We start from the raw sequence: 22594 nt of genomic DNA on the forward strand, positions 1-22594 counted from the left end.
AGAAAAAGACACCACCGGAGGACGTGAGCAGCGCAAGGCGCTAACGGGATAACGGCACAGAAAATTTCTGAACTCTTTTAACCCTTTCCCAACACACGACATACAAGGAATAAGCACAGTGCTCCGGAGAAAGGACAGAATACCAGGATGTAAGGGGAAGACAGAAACCATAGAGGAGGAATTGGGGTTTATTGTGTAAAATCCAGGGGGCGCCATCACACAGGACAACTTGTCTGCATACGGCTCTGTCCATGGGGAATGAGGACATTATGGATCTTAGGAGACAAAGGAACAAACCGAAATCCCCCGACAGGAAGGGGTTAAATGTCTCTATTTCCTCCTGTATCAACTGCGACAAATCCTCCACAGATCATCACAGATTTATAAGATACAAGATGTGGGCGGAATCATCCGGAATCATTGTGACTATAATGTCTCCTCAGATGTTTCCCCAGATTATCTCCAGGAAATGGATTTTATTTCTCCATAGAATCTGGTGCGGTTTATCATCGTCTCCTCTTCTTCCCTTCAGGTTTCTCCAATCCAGGATCCTCTGCTGATATCTTCTATATAAGAGAATTCTCCTGGATGACCCATCAACCATGGAGAGAGACAGGAACAAGATGGCCGACAGGATCATAAACCTCACCCTACAGATACTCTTCCGGCTTACTGGAGAGGTGAGGGATTCTGGGAGTGATGTCACATGACCTCATTCTTATCTATGTAATAACAGATGGATATGACTGGAGAGGTGAGGGATTCTGGGAGTGATGTCACATGTCCTCATTCTTATCTATGTAATAACAGATGGATATGACTGGAGAGGTGAGGGATTCTGGGAGTGATGTCACATGACCTCATTCTTATCTATGTAATAACAGATGGATATGACTGGAGAGGTGAGGGATTCTGGGAGTGATGTCACATGACCTCATTCTTATCTATGTAATAACAGATGGATATGACTGGAGAGGTGAGGGATTCTGGTTGTGATGTCACATGACCTCATTCTTATCTATGTAATAATAGATGGATATGACTGGAGAGGTGAGGGATTCTGGGAGTGATGTCACATGACCTCATTCTTATCTATGTAATAACAGATGGATATGACTGGAGAGGTGAGGGATTCTGGGAATGTATGTAGTGATTTTAATGTGTCTCTCCATACACAGGATTACACAGTAGTGAAGAAGTCCTCTAGTGGGCGCTGTCGGGCCCCTGTGTGTGAAGGATGGGGAAGAACCCTGAGCCCAATCCCGGGGCCCCCACCTCACTCCCTGATACATGAGGAAATGGATGAACAGAAGATCCGAGAACTCATCAACAAGATGATGGAGCTGCTGACTGGAGAGGTGACCCTGCTGGGACATTATACAGTAATGGAGGTGTCTGGTGATGACTAGAGAGGTGACACTGCTGGGACATTATACAGTAATGGAGGGGTCTGGTGATGACTGGAGAGGTGACCCTGATGGGACATTATACAGTAATGGAGGTGTCTGGTGATGACTAGAGAGGTGACACTGCTGGGACATTATACAGTAATGGAGGGGTCTGGTGATGACTGGAGAGGTGACACTGCTGGGACATTATACAGTAATGGAGGGGTCTGGTGATGACTGGAGAGGTGACACTGCTGGGACATTATACAGTAATGGAGGGGTCTGGTGATGACTGGAGAGGTGACCCTGCTGGGACATTATACAGTAATGGAGGGGTCTGGTGATGACTGGAGAGGTGACACTGCTGGGACATTATACAGTAATGGAGGGGTCTGGTGATGACTGGAGAGGTGACACTGCTGGGACATTATACAGTAATGGAGGGGTCTGGTGATGACTGGAGAGGTGACACTGCTGGGACATTATACAGTAATGGGGGGTCTGGTGATGACTGGAGAGGTGACACTGCTGGGACATTATACAGTAATGGAGGGGTCTGGTGATGACTGGAGAGGTGACACTGCTGGGACATTATACAGTAATGGAGGGGTCTGGTGATGAGTGGAGAGGTGACACTGCTGGGACATTATACAGTAATGGAGGGGTCTGGTGATGACTGGAGAGGTGACACTGCTGGGACATTATACAGTAATGGAGGGGTCTGGTGATGACTGGAGAGGTGACACTGCTTGGACATTATACAGTAATGGAGGGGTCTGGTGATGATTAGAGAGGTGACACTGCTGGGACATTATACAGTAATGGAGGGGTCTGGTGATGACTGGAGAGGTGACACTGCTGGGACATTATACAGTAATGGAGGGGTCTGGTGATGACTGGAGAGGTGACACTGCTGGGACATTATACAGTAATGGAGGGGTCTGGTGATGACTGGAGAGGTGACACTGCTGGGACATTATACAGTAATGGAGGGGTCTGGTGATGACTGGAGAGGTGACACTGCTGGGACATTATACAGTAATGGAGGGGTCTGGTGATGACTGGAGAGGTGACACTGCTGGGACATTATACAGTAATGGAGGGGTCTGGTGATGACTGGAGAGCTGACACTGCTGGGACATTATACAGTAATGGAGGGGTCTGGTGATGACTGGAGAGGTGACACTGCTGGGACATTATACAGTAATGGAGAGGTCTGGTGATGACTGGAGAGGTGACACTGCTGGGACATTATACAGTAATGGAGGGGTCTGGTGATGACTGGAGAGGTGACACTGCTGGGAATGCTGGGACATTATACAGTAATGGAGGGGTCTGGTGATGACTGGAGAGGTGACACTGCTGGGACATTATACAGTAATGGAGGGGTCTGGTGATGACTAGAGAGGTGACACTGCTGGGAATGCTGGGACATTATACAGTAATGGAGGGGTCTGGTGATGATTGGAGAGGTGACACTGCTGGGACATTATACAGTAATGGAGGAGTCTGGTGATGACTGGAGAGGTGACACTGCTGGGACATTATACAATAATGGAGGGGTCTGGTGATGACTGGAGAGGGGACACTGCTGGGACATTATACAGTAATGGAGGGGTCTGGTGATGACTGGAGAGGTGACACTGCTGAGACATTATACAGTAATGGAGGGGTCTGGTGATGACTAGAGAGGTGACACTGCTGGGAATGCTGGGACATTATACAGTAATGGAGGGGTCTGGTGATGATTAGAGAGGTGACACTGCTGGGACATTATACAGAAATGGAGGGGTCTGGTGATGACTGGAGAGGTGACACTGCTGGGAATGCTGGGACATTATACAGTAATGGAGGGGTCTGGTGATGACTGGAGAGGTGACACTGCTGGGACATTATACAGTAATGGAGGGGTCTGGTGATGACTGGAGAGGTGACACTGCTGGGACATTATACAGTAATGGAGGGGTCTGGTGATGACTGGAGAGGTGACCCTGCTGGGACATTATACAGTAATGGAGGGGTCTGGTGATGACTGGAGAGGTGACACTGCTGGGACATTATACAGTAATGGAGGGGTCTGGTGATGACTGGAGAGGTGACACTGCTGGGACATTATACAGTAATGGAGGGGTCTGGTGATGACTAGAGAGGTGACACTGCTGGGACATTATACAGTAATGGTGGGGTCTGGTGATGACTGGAGAGGTGACCCTGCTGGGACATTATACAGTAATGGAGGGGTCTGGTGATGACTGGAGAGGTGACACTGCTGGGACATTATACAGTAATGGAGGGGTCCGGTGATGACTGGAGAGGTGACACTGCTGGGACATTATACAGTAATGGAGGGGTCTGGTGATGACTGGAGAGGTGACACTGCTGGGACATTATACAGTAATGGAGGGGTCTGGTGATGACTGGAGAGGTGACACTGCTGGGACATTATACAGTAATGGAGGGGTCTGGTGATGACTGGAGAGGTGACCCTGCTGGGACATTATACAGTAATGGAGGGGTCTGGTGATGACTGGAGAGGTGGGAATGCTGGGACATTATACAGTCATGGTGGGGTCTGGTGATGACTGGAGAGGTGACACTGCTGGGACATTATACAGTAATGGAGGGGTCTGGTGATGACTGGAGAGGTGACACTGCTGGGACATTATACAGTAATGGAGGGGTCTGGTGATGACTGGAGAGGTGGGAATGCTGGGACATTATACAGTCATGGTGGGGTCTGGTGATGACTGGAGAGGTGACCCTGCTGGGACATTATACAGTAATGGAGGGGTCTGGTGATGACTGGAGAGGTGACACTGCTGGGACATTATACAGTAATGGAGGGGTCTGGTGATGACTGGAGAGGTGACACTGCTGGGACATTATACAGTAATGGAGGGGTCTGGTGATGACTGGAGAGGTGACACTGCTGGGACATTATACAGTAATGGAGGGGTCTGGTGATGACTGGAGAGGTGACACTGCTGGGACATTATACAGTAATGGAGGGGTCTGGTGATGACTGGAGAGGTGACACTGCTGGGAATGCTGGGACATTATATAGTAATGGAGGGGTCTGGTGATGACTGGAGAGGTGACACTGCTGGGAATGCTGGGACATTATACAGTAATGGAGGGGTCTGGTGATGACTGGAGAGGTGACACTGCTGGGAATGCTGGGACATTATACAGTAATGGAGGGGTCTGGTGATGACTGGAGAGGTGACACTGCTGGGACATTATACAGTAATGGAGGGGTCTGGTGATGACTGGAGAGGTGACCCTGCTGGGACATTATACAGTAATGGAGGGGTCTGGTGATGACTGGAGAGGACACTGCTGGGACATTATACAGTAAAGGAGGGGTCTGGTGATGACTGGAGAGGTGACACTGCTGGGAATGCTGGGACATTATACAGTAATGGAGGGGTCTGGTGATGACTGGAGAGGTGACACTGCTGGGACATTATACAGTAATGGAGGGGTCTGGTGATGGCTGGAGAGGTGACACTGCTGGGAATGCTGGGACATTATACAGTAACACCACTGGAGGGGTCGGGGTGATGACTGTATCATTATGTGTCAGGTTCCTATAAGGTGTCAGGACGTGGCGGTCTATTTCTCCATGGAGGAGTGGGAGTATGTAGAAGGACACAAGGATCAGTACAAGGATCAGGTCATGATGGAGGATCAGCAGCCCCTCACATCACCAGGTAATAGACATGACTATATACAAACGTCCTCTCATTATTTGTATGTAAAGAATGAATTCAGTCTCTGTATGTGTTCCCTACAGTCAGATCCAGTAAGAGAACAGCACCAGAGAGGTGTCCCCGTCCTCTTCTTCCACAGGATGATCAGGTAGATGGAGATATTCCCTATGATCTGTAGAAGGGCTGTGAAGCTCTTGTGGTCAGTCCCCTCACCCTCCATGACTCCTCATCTCCTGCTCATCTATAACATCCCACGTGACTTCTCCTACTGTCTAATGACTTTTACTATATTTCTTCTTCATCTTATGAATCAGGGAGAAGATCTGAACAATATTAATGGTATAAACATAATAGTAAAAGAAGAAGAGACAGATGTGAGCGGTGATGAGCAGTATAAGGAGGACATTCCTACAGGTGAGTCTACATAGTAGTTCCTCTCCCCCAGTCCCTAGTATAAACACTTCTCCAGCCTCCCCCCAGCTGTATGTGCAGCCTCTATCCTTATATAGAGTCTGTAGCTAAAAGAGCCCAAGGCAACCCAGTTTTCCATGAACCTTCATATTAGAAATGCCCCACAAATGACCCCATTATAAAAATTGCACCCCCAAAGTATTCAAAATGACATTCAGTAAGTGTGTTAACCCTTTAGGTGTTTCACAGGAATAGCAGCAAAGTGAAGGAGAAAACTCAAAATCTCAATTTTTTTAGCTCGCATGTTCTTGTAGACCCAATTATTTTTTTAAAGGGGTAAAAGGAGAAAAAGACCCCCCCAAAATTTGTAACCCATTTTCTCTTGAGTAAGGAAATACCTAATATGTGGATGTAAAGTGCTCTGTGGGTGCACTAGATGGCCCAGAAGAGAGAGAGCGACAATGGGATTTTGGAGAGTGCATTTTGCTGAAATGGGGGGGCATGTCACATTTAGGAAGCCCCTATGGTGCCAGAACAGCAACACCCATATCCCCCCCCCCCCACATGGCATACTATTTTGGAAACTACACCCCTCAAGGCATGTAACAAAAGGGACAGTGAGCCTTAACACCCTACAGGTGTTTGACGACTTTTCGGTAAAGTCGGATGTGTAAATGAAATTTTTTTGTGTTCCCCCCCCCCCCCCCCCACTAAAATGCAGTTTTTTTTCCCAAATTTACAATTTTTACAAGAGGTAATAGGAGAAAATGCCCATCAAAATATGTAACCCCATTTCTTCTGAGTATGGAAATACCCCATGTGTGGACGTTAAGTGCTCCGCGTGCGCACTACAATGCTCAGAAAAGAAGGAGTCACATTTGGCTATGTGAAAGCAAATTTAGCTGAAATGGTTTTTGGGGGGCGTGTCACATTTAGGAAGCCCCTATGGTGTCAGAACGGCAAAAAGACCCCCACATGGCATACTAGTTTGGAAACTACACCCCTCAAGGAACGTAACAAGGGGTACAGTGAGCCTTAACACCCCACAGGTGTTTGACGACTTTTCGTTAAAGTTGGATGTGTAAATGAAAAAATTGATTTTTTTTCACTAAAATATTGGTGTTACCCCACATTTTTTATTATCACAACGGGTAATAGGAGAAAAAGTATGTAAATACCACATTTGTGGAAGTAAAGTGCTCTGCGGGCGCACTACAATGCTCAGAAGAGAAGGAGCGCCATTGAGCTTTTGGAGAGAGAATTTGTTTGGAATAGAAGTCGGGGGCCATGTGCATTTACAAAGCCCACCGTGGTGCCTGAACAGTGGACCCCCCCCCCCGTATGTGACCCCATTTTGGAAACTACACCTCTCACAGAATTTAATAAGGGGTGCAGTGAGTATTTACACCCCACTTGCGTTTAACAGATCTTTTTTTTATTTTATAAATCTTTCATTTTCATTGACCACTGTTCAAAAAATCTGCCATACACCTGTGGGGTGTAAATGCTCACTGCACCCCTTCTTACATTATGTGAGGGGTGTAGTTTCCAAAATGGGGTCACGTGGGGGGGTCCATTGTTCTGGCACCACGGGGGGCTTTGTAAACACACATGGCCTTCAAGTCCGGACACATTCTCTCTCTAAAAGGCCAATGGCGCTCCTTCTCTTCTGAGCCCTGTAGTTCGCCCACAGAGCACTTTACATCCACATATGGGGTATTTCCATACCTAGAAGAAATGGGGTTGCAAATTTGGGGGGGATTTTTTTCCTATTTTCTCTTGTGAAAATGAAACATTTAGGGTAACACCAGCATTTTAGTGAAACATTATTATTATTATTATTATTTTTCTATTTTCACATCCAAACACCTGTGGGGTGTTAAGGCTCACTATACCCCTTGTTATGTTCCGTGAGGGGTGTCGTTTCCAAAATGGGGTCACATGTGGGTATTTTTTTGCGTTTGTCAGAACTGCTGTAAAATCAGCCACCCCTGTGCAAATCACCAATTTAGGTCTCAAATGTACATAGTGCGCTCTTACTCCTGAGCCTTGTTGTGCGCCCGCAGAGCATTTTACGCCCACAAATGGGGTATTTCCATACTCTTGTGAAAATAAAAAGTATGCGGCAACACCAGCATGTTAGTGTAAAATTATATATTTTTTGCAATAATATGCTAGTTTTACCCCAACTTTACCTTTTCCTAAGGGGTAAAAGGAGAAAGAGCACCCCAAAATTTGTTAGGCAATTTCTCCTAAGTACGAAAATACCCCCTATGTGGCCCTAAACTCTTGCCTTGAAATACGACAGGGCTCCGAAGTGAGAGAGTGCCATGCACATTTGAGGCCTAAATTTGGGATTTGCATGGGATGGACCCATATGTAAGCATTACCCTATGACACTGTTTCTCAAACAGGGTGCCTCCAGCTGTTGCAAAACTCCCTGTATGGCTGGACAGTCAATGGCTGTCCGGCAATACTGGGAGTTGTTGTTTTGCAACAGCTGGAGGTTCCTTTTTGGAAACAGTGCCATACCAGAAGTTGTAAAATTTTTATTGGGGGGGCAACTGTGTAGGGGTATGTGTATATGTAGTGTTTTACTTTTTATTTTGTGTAGTGTAGTGTTTTTACTGTACATTCACACAGGTAGGGGTTCACAGCGAGTCTCTCGCTGGGAGTTTGAGCTGCAGCGGAAAAAATTTCCAACTTCTCAAACTTGCAGCGGGAAACTCAATGTAAACCCGCCCATGTGATTGTACCCTGTACATTCACATGCGGTGGGGGGGGGGGGGGGGTCAGGCAAACAATCCTGCTGTTGCAAAACTGCAACTACCAGCATACACTTAGGCTGTCCGTACATGCTAGGAGTTACAGATATGCAACAGCTGGAGGCACACTGGTTGCAAAACACAGAGTTTGTTACTTAAATCAGTTGTGCCTCCAGCTGTTGCAAAACAACTCCCAGCATGTGCGGTCTCTCAGTGCATGCTGGGAGTTGTAGTTTTGCTACAGCTGGAGGAACACTGGGTGCTAAACACTGAGATAAGTAACAAACTCAGTGTTTTGCAACCAGTGTGCCTCCAGCTGTTGCATATCTATAACTCCCAGCATGTACAGACAGCCAAAATGTATGCTGGAAGTTGCAGTTTTGTAACAGCTGGAGGCACAGTACTACAACTCTCAGCATGCACGGACAGACAAAGGCATGCTGGGAGTTTTAGTTATGCAACAGCTGGAGGCACACTTTTTCATAGAAAAAAAATGTGCCTCCAGCTGTTGCATAACTATAACTACAACTCCCAGCATGCCCTTTGGCTGTGCATGCTGGGAGTTATTGCTAAGTAACAGCAGGAGGCGAACAAGCCTCACCTCCTGCTGTATCCTGCCGCCACCACTGCTCCTGCTGCTGATGCCACCTGAGGGGACCCCGCAGACCACCGATCGCCATCCCGATCACTGGTGATCACCACCCAGCAGGAAAGTGATTGGTCGGTCGTTCTGTGTCACCTCACTCCTGCTGGTAAAGGGTGATAGGTGCCATCTCGGACGGCACATATCACCGGAGACACAACTGACCCGGAATCGCCGGTCTGAATTGAATAGGGTTTGCATGGGGTGCCTGCTGAATTATTTCAGCAGGCATCCTGGTCCGGTCCCCGCCCGGCGAGCGGTGGGGACCGGAATTCCCAAGGGCGTACAGGTACGCTCTGATTCCTTAAATCTCAGGATGCCAGGGCGTACCTTAAGCTTTACAAACATCTAAACAGTGTAGAGCACCATGGAAATAAGGGAGCAGAGACACCTGTCAAAGACTGGAGGGGAAGATTATCATGGAGACATTACAGACGACTATAGACAGTGATCATTGGATTTGTTTTTTTATCAAATATGTTTTTATTGTTTTATGATTGTTTTTAAACACGTGTAACAAACATTGCATAAAGGTGTACTCTGCTGCTAGACATCTTATCCCCAGTCCAGATGATAGGGGATAATATGTCTGATCATAGGGGTCCCGCTGCTGGGGCCCTCCACGATCTCCCGCAGCACTCCGCGTTCTAAACAAACAACGGATTCCTGCAGCAGTGGTTGTGGTGTCACGGCCACGCCCCCTCCATTCATGTCTATGGGCAGGGGCGTGTTGTCTGACCCCCCCCCCCCCCTCCCATAGACATGAATGGAAGGGGCGTGGCAGTACGAGGGGGCGTGGTCGTGATGTGACGATCGAGGGTAGGCGAGGGTGTGACGATAAGGTAGGCAGAGGATGGAGAAGACAGGAGGTAGAAAGGTATATACGATAGGGTAGGTGGAGGATGGAGAAGACAGGCGGTAGAAAGGTATATACGATAGGGTAGGAGAAGGATGGGGAAGACAGGCGGTAGAAAGGTATATACGATAGGGTAGGAGGAGGATGGGGAAGACAGGCGGTAGAAAGGTATATACGATAGGGTAAGAGGAGGATGGAGTAGACAGGAGGTAGAAAGGTATATACGATAGGGTAGGAGGAGGATGGAGAAGACAGGAGGTAGAAAGGTATATACCATAGGGTAGGAAGATGGAGAAGACAGGCGGTAGAAAGGTATATACGATAGGGTAGGAGGAGGATGGAGAAGACAGGAGGTAGAAAGGTATATACCATAGGGTAGGAGGAGGATGGGGAAGACAGGCGGTAGAAAGGTATATACGATAGGGTAGGCGGAGGATGGAGAAGACAGGCGGTAGAAAGGTATATACCATAGGGTAGGAGGAGGATGGAGAAGACAGGCGGTAGAAAGGTATATACGATAGGGTAGGCAGAGGGAGGGGAAGACAGGCAAATCATTGGATTTGTAGTGTTTCGAATGTGCTGGACTTTGTAGTGCCACCAATGTTATTGAGATAATGCACGATCAGACCAGATCACAATGATCGTTGGATGGTGAATGTTCCATTATGTAAAATTTGGCCATTTTCTTCTGTGTTATTCTCTGCAGATTCTTGTAGCAGGAGATCAGAGGAGAATCTTATATCTTCAGATTATAAAGCAGATGATGATATCACACAAGATACATATGAAGAACATTCCATTATCCCAGATACACCCTCAGCCCTTCACAGCCAAGATCTCTCATCTCATCCTTATATACCAGTCTTATATTCTGATTTGTTACAGTTTAAGCAAAATAAGGAGACGTTATTGTCGTGTTTTACTCAGAAAACAGATCTTGTTCAACATCAGAGAAGTCACACAGGAGAGAAGATAGTTTCATGTTCTGAATGTGGAAAATGTTTTACTCGGAAATCATATCTTACTGAACATGGAAGAATTCATACCGGAGAGAAGCCATTTTCATGTTCACATTGCGAGAAGTGTTTTGCTCAGAGATCAGATCTTGTTAGACATCAAAGAACTCACACGGGGGAAAGGCCATTTTCATGTTCAGACTGTGGGAAATGTTTTACTGACAAATCAAATCTAGTTAAACATCAGAAAACTCACTCAGGACTGAAGCTGTTTTCATGTGCAGAATGTGGGAAAAGTTTTACACAGAAAACAGATCTTGTCCAGCATCAAAGAAATCACACAGGGGAGAAGCCATTTTCATGTTTAGAATGTGGGAAATGTTTTACTCGGAAATCATATCTCACTGAACATGAAAGGACTCACACAGGGGAGAAGCTTTTTTCTTGTTCGGAATGTGGGAAATGTTTTGCTCAGAAATCAAATCTTGTTAAACATCAGAGAACTCACACAGGGGAGAAGCCATTTTCATGCTCAGAATGTGGGAAATGTTATACTCAGAAATCAAAACTTATTAAACATCAAAAAATCCACACAGGGGCGAAACCGATTTAAAACAATATATGATGATAGATCCAGAAAGCAAATAATAAATAGATGTGTTATCTAAATTCTAACCCTGTACATAGTATATCTGACATTTATACATAGATCATAAACTGCATCTCCAAACTTGTTACCAATTGTTAATAAAAGTTACGGTATATACGATAGGGTAGGAGGAGGATGGAGAAGACAGGAGGTAGAAAGGTATATACGACAGGGTAGGAGGAGGATGGGGAAGACAGGCGGTAGAAAGGTATATACGATAGGGTAGGAGGAGGATGGAGAAGACAGGCGGTAGAAAGGTATATACGATAGGGTAGGAGGAGGATGGGGAAGACAGGCGGTAGAACGGTATATACGATAGGGTAGGAGGAGGATGGAGAAGACAGGCGGTAGAAAGGTATATACGATAGGGTAGGAGGAGGATGGGGAAGACAGGCGGTAGAAAGGTATATACGATAGGGTAGGAGGAGGATGGAGAAGACAGGAGGTAGAAAGGTATATACAATAGGGTAGGAGGAGGATGGGGAAGACAGGCGGTAGAAAGGTATATACGATAGGGTAGGAGGAGGATGGAGAAGACAGGAGGTAGAAAGGTATATACAATAGGGTAGGAGGAGGATGGGGAAGACAGGCGGTAGAAAGGTATATACGATAGGGTAGGAGGAGGATGGAGAAGACAGGCGGTAGAAAGGTATATACGATAGGGAAAGCAGAGGGAGGGGAAGACAGGAGGTAGAAAGGTATATACGATAGGGTAGGAGGAGGATGGGGAAGACAGTTGGTAGAAAGGTATATACGATAGGGTAGGAGGAGGATGGAGAAGACAGGAGGTAGAAAGGTATATACGATAGGGTAGGAGGAGGATGGGGAAGACAGGCGGTAGAAAGGTATATACGATAGGGTAGGAGGAGGATGGGGAAGACAGGCGGTAGAAAGGTATATACCATAGGGTAGGAGGAGGATGGGGAAGACAGGCGGTAGAAAGGTATATACGATAGGGTAGGAGGAGGATGGGGAAGACAGGAGGTAGAAAGGTATATACGATAGGGTAGGAGGAGGATGGAGAAGACAGGCGGTAGAAAGGTATATACCATAGGGTAGGAGGAGGATGGGGAAGACAGGCGGTAGAAAGGTATATACGATAGGGTAGGAGGAGGATGGAGAAGACAGGCGGTAGAAAGGTATATACGATAGGGTAGGAGGAGGATGGAGAAGACAGGCGGTAGAAAGGTATATACGATAGGGTAGGAGGAGGATGGAGAACACAGGCGGTAGAAAGGTATATACCATAGGGTAGGAGGAGGATGGGGAAGACAGGCGGTAGAAAGGTATATACCATAGGGTAGGAGGAGGATGGGGAAGACAGGCGGTAGAAAGGTATATACGATAGGGTAGGAGGAGGATGGAGAAGACAGGCGGTAGAAAGGTATATACGATAGGGTAGGAGGAGGATGGAGAAGACAGGCGGTAGAAAGGTATATACGATAGGGTAGGAGGAGGATGGAGAAGACAGGCGGTAGAAAGGTATATACGATAGGGTAGGAGGAGGATGGAGAAGACAGGCGGTAGAAAGGTATATACGATAGGGTAGGAGGAGGATGGAGAAGACAGGCGGTAGAAAGGTATATACGATAGGGAAAGCAGAGGGAGGGGAAGACAGGAGGTAGAAAGGTATATACGATAGGGTAGGAGGAGGATGGAGAAGACAGGAGGTAGAAAGGTATATACGATAGGGTAGGAGGAGGATGGGGAAGACAGGCGGTAGAAAGGTATATACGATAGGGTAGGAGGAGGATGGGGAAGACAGGCGGTAGAAAGGTATATACGATAGGGTAGGAGGAGGATGGGGAAGACAGGCGGTAGAAAGGTATATACCATAGGGTAGGAGGAGGATGGGGAAGACAGGCGGTAGAAAGGTATATACGATAGGGTAGGAGGAGGATGGAGAAGACAGGCGGTAGAAAGGTATATACGATAGGGTAGGAGGAGGATGGAGAAGACAGGCGGTAGAAAGGTATATACCATAGGGTAGGCAGAGGATGGAGAAGACAGGAGGTAGAAAGGTATATACGATAGGGTAGGAGGAGGATGGAGAAGACAGGCGGTAGAAAGGTATATACTATAGGGTAGGAGGAGGGAGAAGACAGGCGGTAGAACGGTATATACGATAGGGTAGGAGGAGGGAGAAGACAGGAGGTAGAAAGGTATATATGATAGGGTAGGAGGAGGATGGAGAAGACAGGAGGTAGAAAGGTATATACGATTGGGTAGGTGGAGGATGGAGAAGACAGACGGTAGAAAGGTATATACGATAGGGTAGGAGGAGGATGGAGAAGACAGGCGGTAGAAAGGTATATACGATAGGGTAGGAGGAGGATGGAGAAGACAGGCGGTAGAAAGGTATATACGATAGGGTAGGAGGAGGATGGAGAAGACAGGCGGTAGAAAGGTATATACGATAGGGTAGGAGGAGGATGGAGAAGACAGGCGGTAGAAAGGTATATACGATAGGGTAGGAGGAGGATGGAGAAGACAGGCGGTAGAAAGGTATATACGATAGGGTAGGAGGAGGATGGAGAAGACAGGCGGTAGAAAGGTATATACGATAGGGAAAGCAGAGGGAGGGGAAGACAGGAGGTAGAAAGGTATATACGATAGGGTAGGAGGAGGATGGAGAAGACAGGAGGTAGAAAGGTATATACGATAGGGTAGGAGGAGGATGGGGAAGACAGGCGGTAGAAAGGTATATACGATAGGGTAGGAGGAGGATGGGGAAGACAGGCGGTAGAAAGGTATATACGATAGGGTAGGAGGAGGATGGGGAAGACAGGCGGTAGAAAGGTATATACCATAGGGTAGGAGGAGGATGGGGAAGACAGGCGGTAGAAAGGTATATACGATAGGGTAGGAGGAGGATGGAGAAGACAGGCGGTAGAAAGGTATATACGATAGGGTAGGAGGAGGATGGAGAAGACAGGCGGTAGAAAGGTATATACCATAGGGTAGGCAGAGGATGGAGAAGACAGGAGGTAGAAAGGTATATACGATAGGGTAGGAGGAGGATGGAGAAGACAGGCGGTAGAAAGGTATATACTATAGGGTAGGAGGAGGGAGAAGACAGGCGGTAGAACGGTATATACGATAGGGTAGGAGGAGGGAGAAGACAGGAGGTAGAAAGGTATATATGATAGGGTAGGAGGAGGATGGAGAAGACAGGAGGTAGAAAGGTATATACGATTGGGTAGGTGGAGGATGGAGAAGACAGACGGTAGAAAGGTATATACGATAGGGTAGGAGGAGGATGGAGAAGACAGGCGGTAGAAAGGTATATACGATAGGGTAGGAGGAGGATGGAGAAGACAGGCGGTAGAAAGGTATATACGATAGGGTAGGAGGAGGATGGAGAAGACAGGCGGTAGAAAGGTATATACGATAGGGAGGGCAGAGGATGGAGAAGACAGGAGGTAGAAAGGTATATACGATAGGGTAGGAGGAGGATGGAGAAGACAGGCGGTAGAACGGTATATACGATAGGGTAGGAGGAGGATGGAGAAGACAGGAGGTAGAAAGGTATATACGATTGGGTAGGAGGAGGATGGAGAAGACAGGAGGTAGAAAGGTATATACGATAGGGTAGGAGGAGGATGGAGAAGACAGGCGGTAGAAAGGTATATACGATAGGGTAGGAGGAGGATGGAGAAGACAGGAGGTAGAAAGGTATATACGATAGGGTAGGAGGAGGATGGAGAAGACAGGAGGTAGAAAGGTATATACGGTAGGGTAGGAGGAGGATGGAGAAGACAGGCGGTAGAAAGGTATATACGATAGGGAGGGCAGAGGATGGAGAAGACAGGAGGTAGAAAGGTATATACGATAGGGTAGGAGGAGGATGGAGAAGACAGGCGGTAGAACGGTATATACGATAGGGTAGGAGGAGGATGGAGAAGACAGGAGGTAGAAAGGTATATACGATTGGGTAGGAGGAGGATGGAGAAGACAGGAGGTAGAAAGGTATATACGATAGGGTAGGAGGAGGATGGAGAAGACAGGCGGTAGAAAGGTATATACGATAGGGTAGGAGGAGGATGGAGAAGACAGGAGGTAGAAAGGTATATACGATAGGGTAGGAGGAGGATGGAGAAGACAGGAGGTAGAAAGGTATATACGATAGGGTAGGAGGAGGATGGGGAAGACAGGCGGTAGAAAGGTATATACGGTAGGGTAGGAGGAGGATGGAGAAGACAGGAGGTAGAAAGGTATATACGATAGGGTAGGAGGAGGATGGAGAAGACAGGAGGTAGAAAGGTATATACGATAGGGTAGGAGGAGGATGGAGAAGACAGGCGGTAGAAAGGTATATACGATAGGGTAGGAGGAGGATGGAGAAGACAGGCGGTAGAAAGGTATATACGATAGGGAGGGCAGAGGATGGAGAAGACAGGAGGTAGAAAGGTATATACGATAGGGTAGGAGGAGGATGGAGCAGACAGGAGGTAGAAAGGTATATATGATAGGGTAGGAGGAGGATGGAGAAGACAGGAGGTAGAAAGGTATATAGGGTAGGAGGAGGATGGAGAAGACAGGCGGTAGAAAGGTGTATACGATAGGGTAGGTGGAGGATGGAGAAGACAGGAGGTAGAAAGGTATATACGATAGGGTAGGAGGAGGATGGGGAAGACAGGAGGTAGAAAGGTATATACGATAGGGTAGGAGGAGGGAGAAGACAGGCGGTAGAAAGGTATATACGATAGGGTAGGAGGAGGGAGAAGACAGGCGGTAGAAAGGTATATACGATAGGGTAGGCAGAGGATGGAGAAGACAGGCGGTAGAAAGGTATATACGATAGGGTAGGAGGAGGATGGGGAAGACAGGCGGTAGAAAGGTATATACGATAGGGTAGGAGGAGGATGGGGAAGACAGGAGGTAGAAAGGTATATACCATAGGGTAGGCAGAGGATGGGGAAGACAGGCGGTAGAAAGGTATATACGATAGGGTAGGCGGAGGATGGAGAAGACAGGCGGTAGAAAGGTATATACGATAGGGTAGGAGGAGGATGGGGAAGACAGGAGGTAGAAAGGTATATACGATAGGGTAGGAGGAGGATGGAGAACACAGGCAGTAGAAAGGTATATACGATAGGGTAGGAGGAGGATGGGGAAGACAGGAGGTAGAAAGGTAAATACGATAGGGTGGGAGGAGGATGGGGAAGACAGGAGGTAGAAAGGTATATACGATAGGGTAGGAGGAGGATGGAGAAGACAGGCGGTAGAACGGTATATACGATAGGGTAGGAGGAGGATGGAGAAGACAGGAGGTAGAAAGGTATATACGATTGGGTAGGAGGAGGATGGAGAAGACAGGAGGTAGAAAGGTATATACGATTGGGTAGGAGGAGGATGGAGAAGACAGGAGGTAGAAAGGTATATACGATAGGGTAGGAGGAGGATGGAGAAGACAGGCGGTAGAAAGGTATATACGATAGGGTAGGAGGAGGATGGAGAAGACAGGCGGTAGAAAGGTATATACGATAGGGTAGGAGGAGGATGGAGAAGACAGGCGGTAGAAAGGTATATACGATAGGGAGGGCAGAGGATGGAGAAGACAGGAGGTAGAAAGGTATATACGATAGGGTAGGAGGAGGATGGAGCAGACAGGAGGTAGAAAGGTATATACGATAGGGTAGGAGGAGGATGGAGAAGACAGGAGGTAGAAAGGTATATACGATAGGGTAGGAGGAGGATGGGGAAAACAGCAGGTAGAAAGGTATATATGATAGGGTAGGAGGAGGATGGAGAAGACAGGAGGTAGAAAGGTATATACGATAGGGTAGGAGGAGGATGGAGAAGACAGGCGGTAGAAAGGTGTATACGATAGGGTAGGTGGAGGATGGAGAAGACAGGAGGTAGAAAGGTATATACGATAGGGTAGGAGGAGGATGGGGAAGACAGGAGGTAGAAAGGTATATACGATAGGGTAGGAGGAGGGAGAAGACAGGCGGTAGAAAGGTATATACGATAGGGTAGGAGGAGGGAGAAGACAGGCGGTAGAAAGGTATATACGATAGGGTAGGCAGAGGATGGAGAAGACAGGCGGTAGAAAGGTATATACGATAGGGTAGGAGGAGGATGGGGAAGACAGGAGGTAGAAAGGTATATACGATAGGGTAGGAGGAGGATGGAGAAGACAGGCGGTAGAAAGGTATATACGATAGGGTAGGCGGAGGATGGAGAAGACAGGCGGTAGAAAGGTATATACGATAGGGTAGGAGGAGGATGGAGAAGACAGGAGGTAGAAAGGTATATACGATAGGGTAGGAGGAGGATGGGGAAGACAGGAGGTAGAAAGGTATATACGATAGGGTAGGAGGAGGATGGAGAACACAGGCAGTAGAAAGGTATATACGATAGGGTAGGAGGAGGATGGAGAAGACGGGCGGTAGAAAGGTATATACCATAGGGTAGGAGGAGGATGGAGAAGACAGGCGGTAGAAAGGTATATACGATAGGGTAGGAGGAGGATGGGGAAGACAGGAGGTAGAAAGGTATATACGATAGGGTAGGAGGAGGATGGAGAAGACAGGAGGTAGAAAGGTATATACCATAGGGTAGGAGGAGGATGGAGAAGACAGGCGGTAGAAAGGTATATACCATAGGGTAGGAGGAGGATGGGGAAGACGGGCGGTAGAAAGGTATATACGATAGGGAGGGCAGAGGATGGAGAAGACAGGTGGTAGAAAGGTATATACGATAGGGTAGGAGGAGGATGGAGAAGACAGGCGGTAGAAAGGTATATACGATAGGGTAGGCAGAGGATGGAGAAGACAGGCGGTAGAAAGGTATATACGATAGGGTAGGAGGAGGATGGGGAAGACAGGCGGTAGAAAGGTATATACGATAGGGTAGGAGGAGGATGGGGAAGACGGGCGGTAGAAAGGTATATACGATAGGGAGGGCAGAGGATGGAGAAGACAGGCGGTAGAAAGGTATATACGATAGGGTAGGAGGAGGATGGGGAAGACAGGCGGTAGAAAGGTATATACGATAGGGAGGGCAGAGGATGGAGAAGACAGGCGGTAGAAAGGTATATACGATAGGGTAGGAGGAGGATGGGGAAGACAGGCGGTAGAAAGGTATATACGATAGGGTAGGAGGAGGATGGGGAAGACGGGCGGTAGAAAGGTATATACGATAGGGTAGGCAGAGGATGGAGAAGACGGGCGGTAGAAAGGTATATACGGTAGGGTAGGAGGAGGATGGGGAAGACGGGCGGTAGAAAGGTATATACGATAGGGTAGGAGGAGGATGGGGAAGACAGGTGGTAGAAAGGTATATACGATAGGGTAGGAGGAGGATGGAGAAGACAGGCGGTAGAAAGGTATATACGATAGGGTAGGAGGAGGATGGGGAAGACAGGCGGTAGAAAGGTATATACGATAGGGTAGGAGGAGGATGGAGAAGACAGGCGGTAGAAAGGTATATACGATAGGGTAGGAGGAGGATGGAGAAGACAGGAGGTAGAAAGGTATATACTATAGGGTAGGAGGAGGATGGGGAAGACAGGCGGTAGAAAGGTATATACGATAGGGTAGGAGGAGGATGGAGAACACAGGCGGTAGAAAGGTATATACGATAGGGTAGGAGGAGGTAGAAGACAGGTGGTAGAACGGTATATACGATAGGGTAGGAGGAGGATGGGGAAGACGGGCGGTAGAAAGGTATATACCATAGGGTAGGCAGAGGATGGGGAAGACGGGCGGTAGAAAGGTATATACGATAGGGTAGGAGGAGGATGGAGAAGACAGGAGGTAGAAAGGTATATACGATGGGGTAGGAGGAGGATGGAGAAGACAGGCGGTAGAAAGGTATATACGATAGGGTAGGAGGAGGATGGGGAAGACAGGCGGTAGAAAGGTATATACGATAGGGTAGGAGGAGGATGGAGAAGACAGGTGGTAGATAGGTATATACGATAGGGTAGGTGGAGGATGGAGAAGACAGGCGGTAGAAAGGTAAATACGATATGGAGGGCAGAGGATGGAGAAGACAGGCGGTAGAAAGGTAAATACGATATGGAGGGCAGAGGATGGAGAAGACAGGCGGTAGAAAGGTATATACGATAGGGTAGGAGGAGGATGGGGAAGACAGGCGGTAGAAAGGTATATACGATAGGGTAGGAGGAGGATGGAGAAGACAGGTGGTAGATAGGTATATACGATAGGGAGGGCAGAGGATGGAGAAGACAGGCGGTAGAAAGGTATATACAATAGGGTAGGAGGAGGATGGGAAGACAGGCGGTAGAAATGTATATACGATAGGGTAGGAGGAGGATGGAGAAGACAGGCGGTAGAAAGGTATATACGATAGGGTAGGCAGAGGATGGAGAAGACAGGCGGTAGAAAGGTATATACGATAGGGTAGGAGGAGGATGGGGAAGACAGGAGGTAGAAAGGTATATACGATAGGGTAGGAGGAGGATGGAGAAGACAGGCGGTAGAAAGGTATATACGATAGGGTAGGAGGAGGATGGGGAAGACAGGCGGTAGAACGGTATATACGATAGGGTAGGAGGAGGATGGAGAAGACAGGAGGTAGAAAGGTATATACGATAGGGTAGGCGGAGGATGGAGTAGACAGGCGGTAGAAAGGTATATACCATAGGGTAGGAGGAGGATGGGAAGACAGGCGGTAGAAAGGTATATACCATAGGGTAGGCAGAGGGAGGGGAAGACGGACGTATCATTGGATTTGTAGTGTGTCGAATGTGCTGGACTTTGTAGTGCCACCAATGTTATTGAGACAATGCACGATCAGACCAGATCACAATGATCGTTGGATGGTGAATGTTCCATTATGTCAAATTTGGCCATTTTCTTCTGTGTTATTCTCTGCAGATTCTTGTAGCAGGAGATCAGAGGAGAATCTTATATCTTCAGATTATAAAGCAGATGATGATATCACACAAGATACATATGAAGAACATTCCATTATCCCAGATACACCCTCAGCCCTTCACAGCCAAGATCTCTCGTCTCATCCTTATATACCAGTCTTATATTCTGATTTGTTACAGTTTAAGCAAAATAAGGAGACGTTATTGTCATTTTTTACTCAGAAAACAGATCTTGTTCAACATCAGAGAAGTCACACAGGAGAGAAGATAGTTTCATGTTCTGAATGTGGAAAATGTTTTACTCGGAAATCATATCTTACTGAACATGGAAGAATTCATACCGGAGAGAAGCCATTTTCATGTTCACATTGCGAGAAGCGTTTTGCTCAGAGATCAGATCTTGTTAGACATCAAAGAACTCACACAGGGGAGAAGCCATTTTCATGTTCAGACTGTGGGAAATGTTTTACTGACAAATCAAATCTTGTTAAACATCAAAAAACTCACTCAGGACTGAAGCTGTTTTCATGTGCAGAATGTGGGAAAAGTTTTACACAGAAAACAGATCTTGTCCAGCATGAAAGAACTCACACAGGGGAGAAGCCATTTTCATCTTTAGAATGTGGAAAATGTTTTACTCGGAAATAATATCTCACTGAACATGAAAGGGCTCACACAGGGAACAAGTGTTTTTCTTGTTTCGAATGTGGCAAATGTTATACTCAGAAATCAAATCTTGTTAAACATCAGAGAACTCACACAGGGGAGAAGCCCTTTTCATGTTCAGACTGTGGGAAATGTTTTACTGACAAATCAAATCTTGTTAAACATCAAAAAAACTCACTCAGGACTGAAGCTGTTTTCATGTGCAGAATATAGGAAAAGTTTTACACAGAAAACAGATCTTGTCCAGCATCAAAGAACTCACACAGGGGAGAAGCCATTTTCATGCTCAGAATGTGGGAAATGTTATACTCAGAAATCAAAACTTATTAAACATCAAAAAAATCCCCACGGGAGCGAAAACGATTTAAAACAATATATGATGATAGATCCAGAAAGCAAATATAATTTAGATAACACATCTAAATATTATCCCTGTACATAGGATATCTGACATTTATATATATATATATATATCATATACTGCATCTCTAAACTTGTTACCAATTGTTAATAAAAGTTTTCTTTCAGAACGTAGTCACCGATCCAGCGATGTCATCACTTGATATAAATATTCGCTGCTCCTCGTGGGACTGGAGACTTGACATCAAGCCACGCCCCCTCCATTCATGTCTATGGGAGGGGGCGTGACTAGCGTCACGCCCCCTCCCATGAGCATGAATGGAGGGGGCGTGGTGCCCCTTCACATCTATAGTACCAGAAACACAGAGGTTTCTGAGACTGGAGCAGCAGTCCGGCATAGAATGCGGGTGCTGCATGGAGATCGCGGGTGGTCCCAGCGACGGGCCCCACCGCAATCGGACATCTTATCCCCTATCCTTTAGATAACTGATAAGATGTCTATGGTCGGAATACCCCTTTAACCTCTTAAGGACGGAGGGCGTACCTGTACGCCCTATGACGCCCGGTTGCGGCGTGACCCCTTGTCATAGCGAGTCGGTCTCGGCAGTGTGCGGCACCGATTGTTGTGCCGCGCACTGTTAACCCTTTTAGATGCGACGATCAAAGTTGATCACCGCGTCTAAAGTTGAAAAAATTGCATCCTGGCAGCTCAGTTGGGCTGACCAGGAACATCGGTGTCTTTATCAGCTAGGACGCAGCAGGAGGGTCTCTTACCTGCCTCCGCCACGTCCGATTGAGTTCTCCATGCCCCGATAACACTGATCATCCGCATGTAGTTGTATGCCGATGATCAGTGTTAGGAATCAATGTAATGCATGTTATGGCCACTAGAGGGGGCAATAACAGCAACAACAAAAAACGGTGTAAATAAAAATAAACGTATGTGGTACAGTGGTCCCTCAACATACGATGGTAATCTGTTCCAAATGAACCATCGTATGTTGAAACCATCATATGTTGAGGGATCCGTGCAATGTAAAGTATAGGAAGCTGTACTCGTGTGTCCCTTCCGCTCCGGACCGTCACCGCTGCCCTGGATGTTGCCCTCCATCGCTGTTGCCGCATCCCCGTGGTGTCCCCGACGCTCTGGACGTCTCTTCTTCCCGGGATCCTCGCTCTCATGTCGCCGCCATCACGTCACTACGCACGCCGCTCCTATTGGATGACGGGACGACGCGGCTATTGGATGACGGGACGGCAGCGGCTGAAGCAGTCTGCGGTGACGGATAGCCGTTTATGCGATGGCCCCGACATGCAAAAGCATCGTATGTTGATGCTG

The 22594-nt window shown here is 47.3% G+C and overlaps 1 protein-coding gene across 1 annotated transcript; it reads left to right on the plus strand.

Annotated features, from left to right (window-relative positions):
* The first annotated feature begins 201 nt into the window (after positions 1 to 201).
* On the plus strand, positions 202 to 21323 carry LOC130299149 (oocyte zinc finger protein XlCOF22-like). The gene is made up of 7 exons (XM_056551400.1): positions 202 to 680; positions 1179 to 1358; positions 4975 to 5101; positions 5185 to 5249; positions 5416 to 5515; positions 10483 to 11343; positions 20051 to 21323. Exons 1-7 carry the CDS (start codon positions 603 to 605, stop codon positions 20875 to 20877), a joined length of 2238 nt encoding a protein of 745 aa, XP_056407375.1. The 5' UTR covers positions 202 to 602; the 3' UTR covers positions 20878 to 21323.
* The last annotated feature ends 1271 nt before the right edge of the window (positions 21324 to 22594 follow it).

The sequence above is a fragment of the Hyla sarda genome, unplaced genomic scaffold (assembly GCF_029499605.1).
Source record: "Hyla sarda isolate aHylSar1 unplaced genomic scaffold, aHylSar1.hap1 scaffold_1038, whole genome shotgun sequence".
In the NCBI taxonomy this organism is placed as follows: Eukaryota; Metazoa; Chordata; class Amphibia; order Anura; family Hylidae; genus Hyla; species Hyla sarda.

Bases quoted from the DNA above. Each gene is read 5' to 3' on its own strand.
- LOC130299149 (XM_056551400.1), top strand. From the start codon at position 603: ATGGAGAGAGACAGGAACAAGATGGCCGACAGGATCATAAACCTCACC. The intron at 681-1,178 runs GTGAGGGATTCT...CTCCATACACAG, and splicing joins TCTTCCGGCTTACTGGAGAG to GATTACACAGTAGTGAAGAA. The intron at 5,102-5,184 runs GTAATAGACATG...TGTTCCCTACAG, and splicing joins GCAGCCCCTCACATCACCAG to TCAGATCCAGTAAGAGAACA.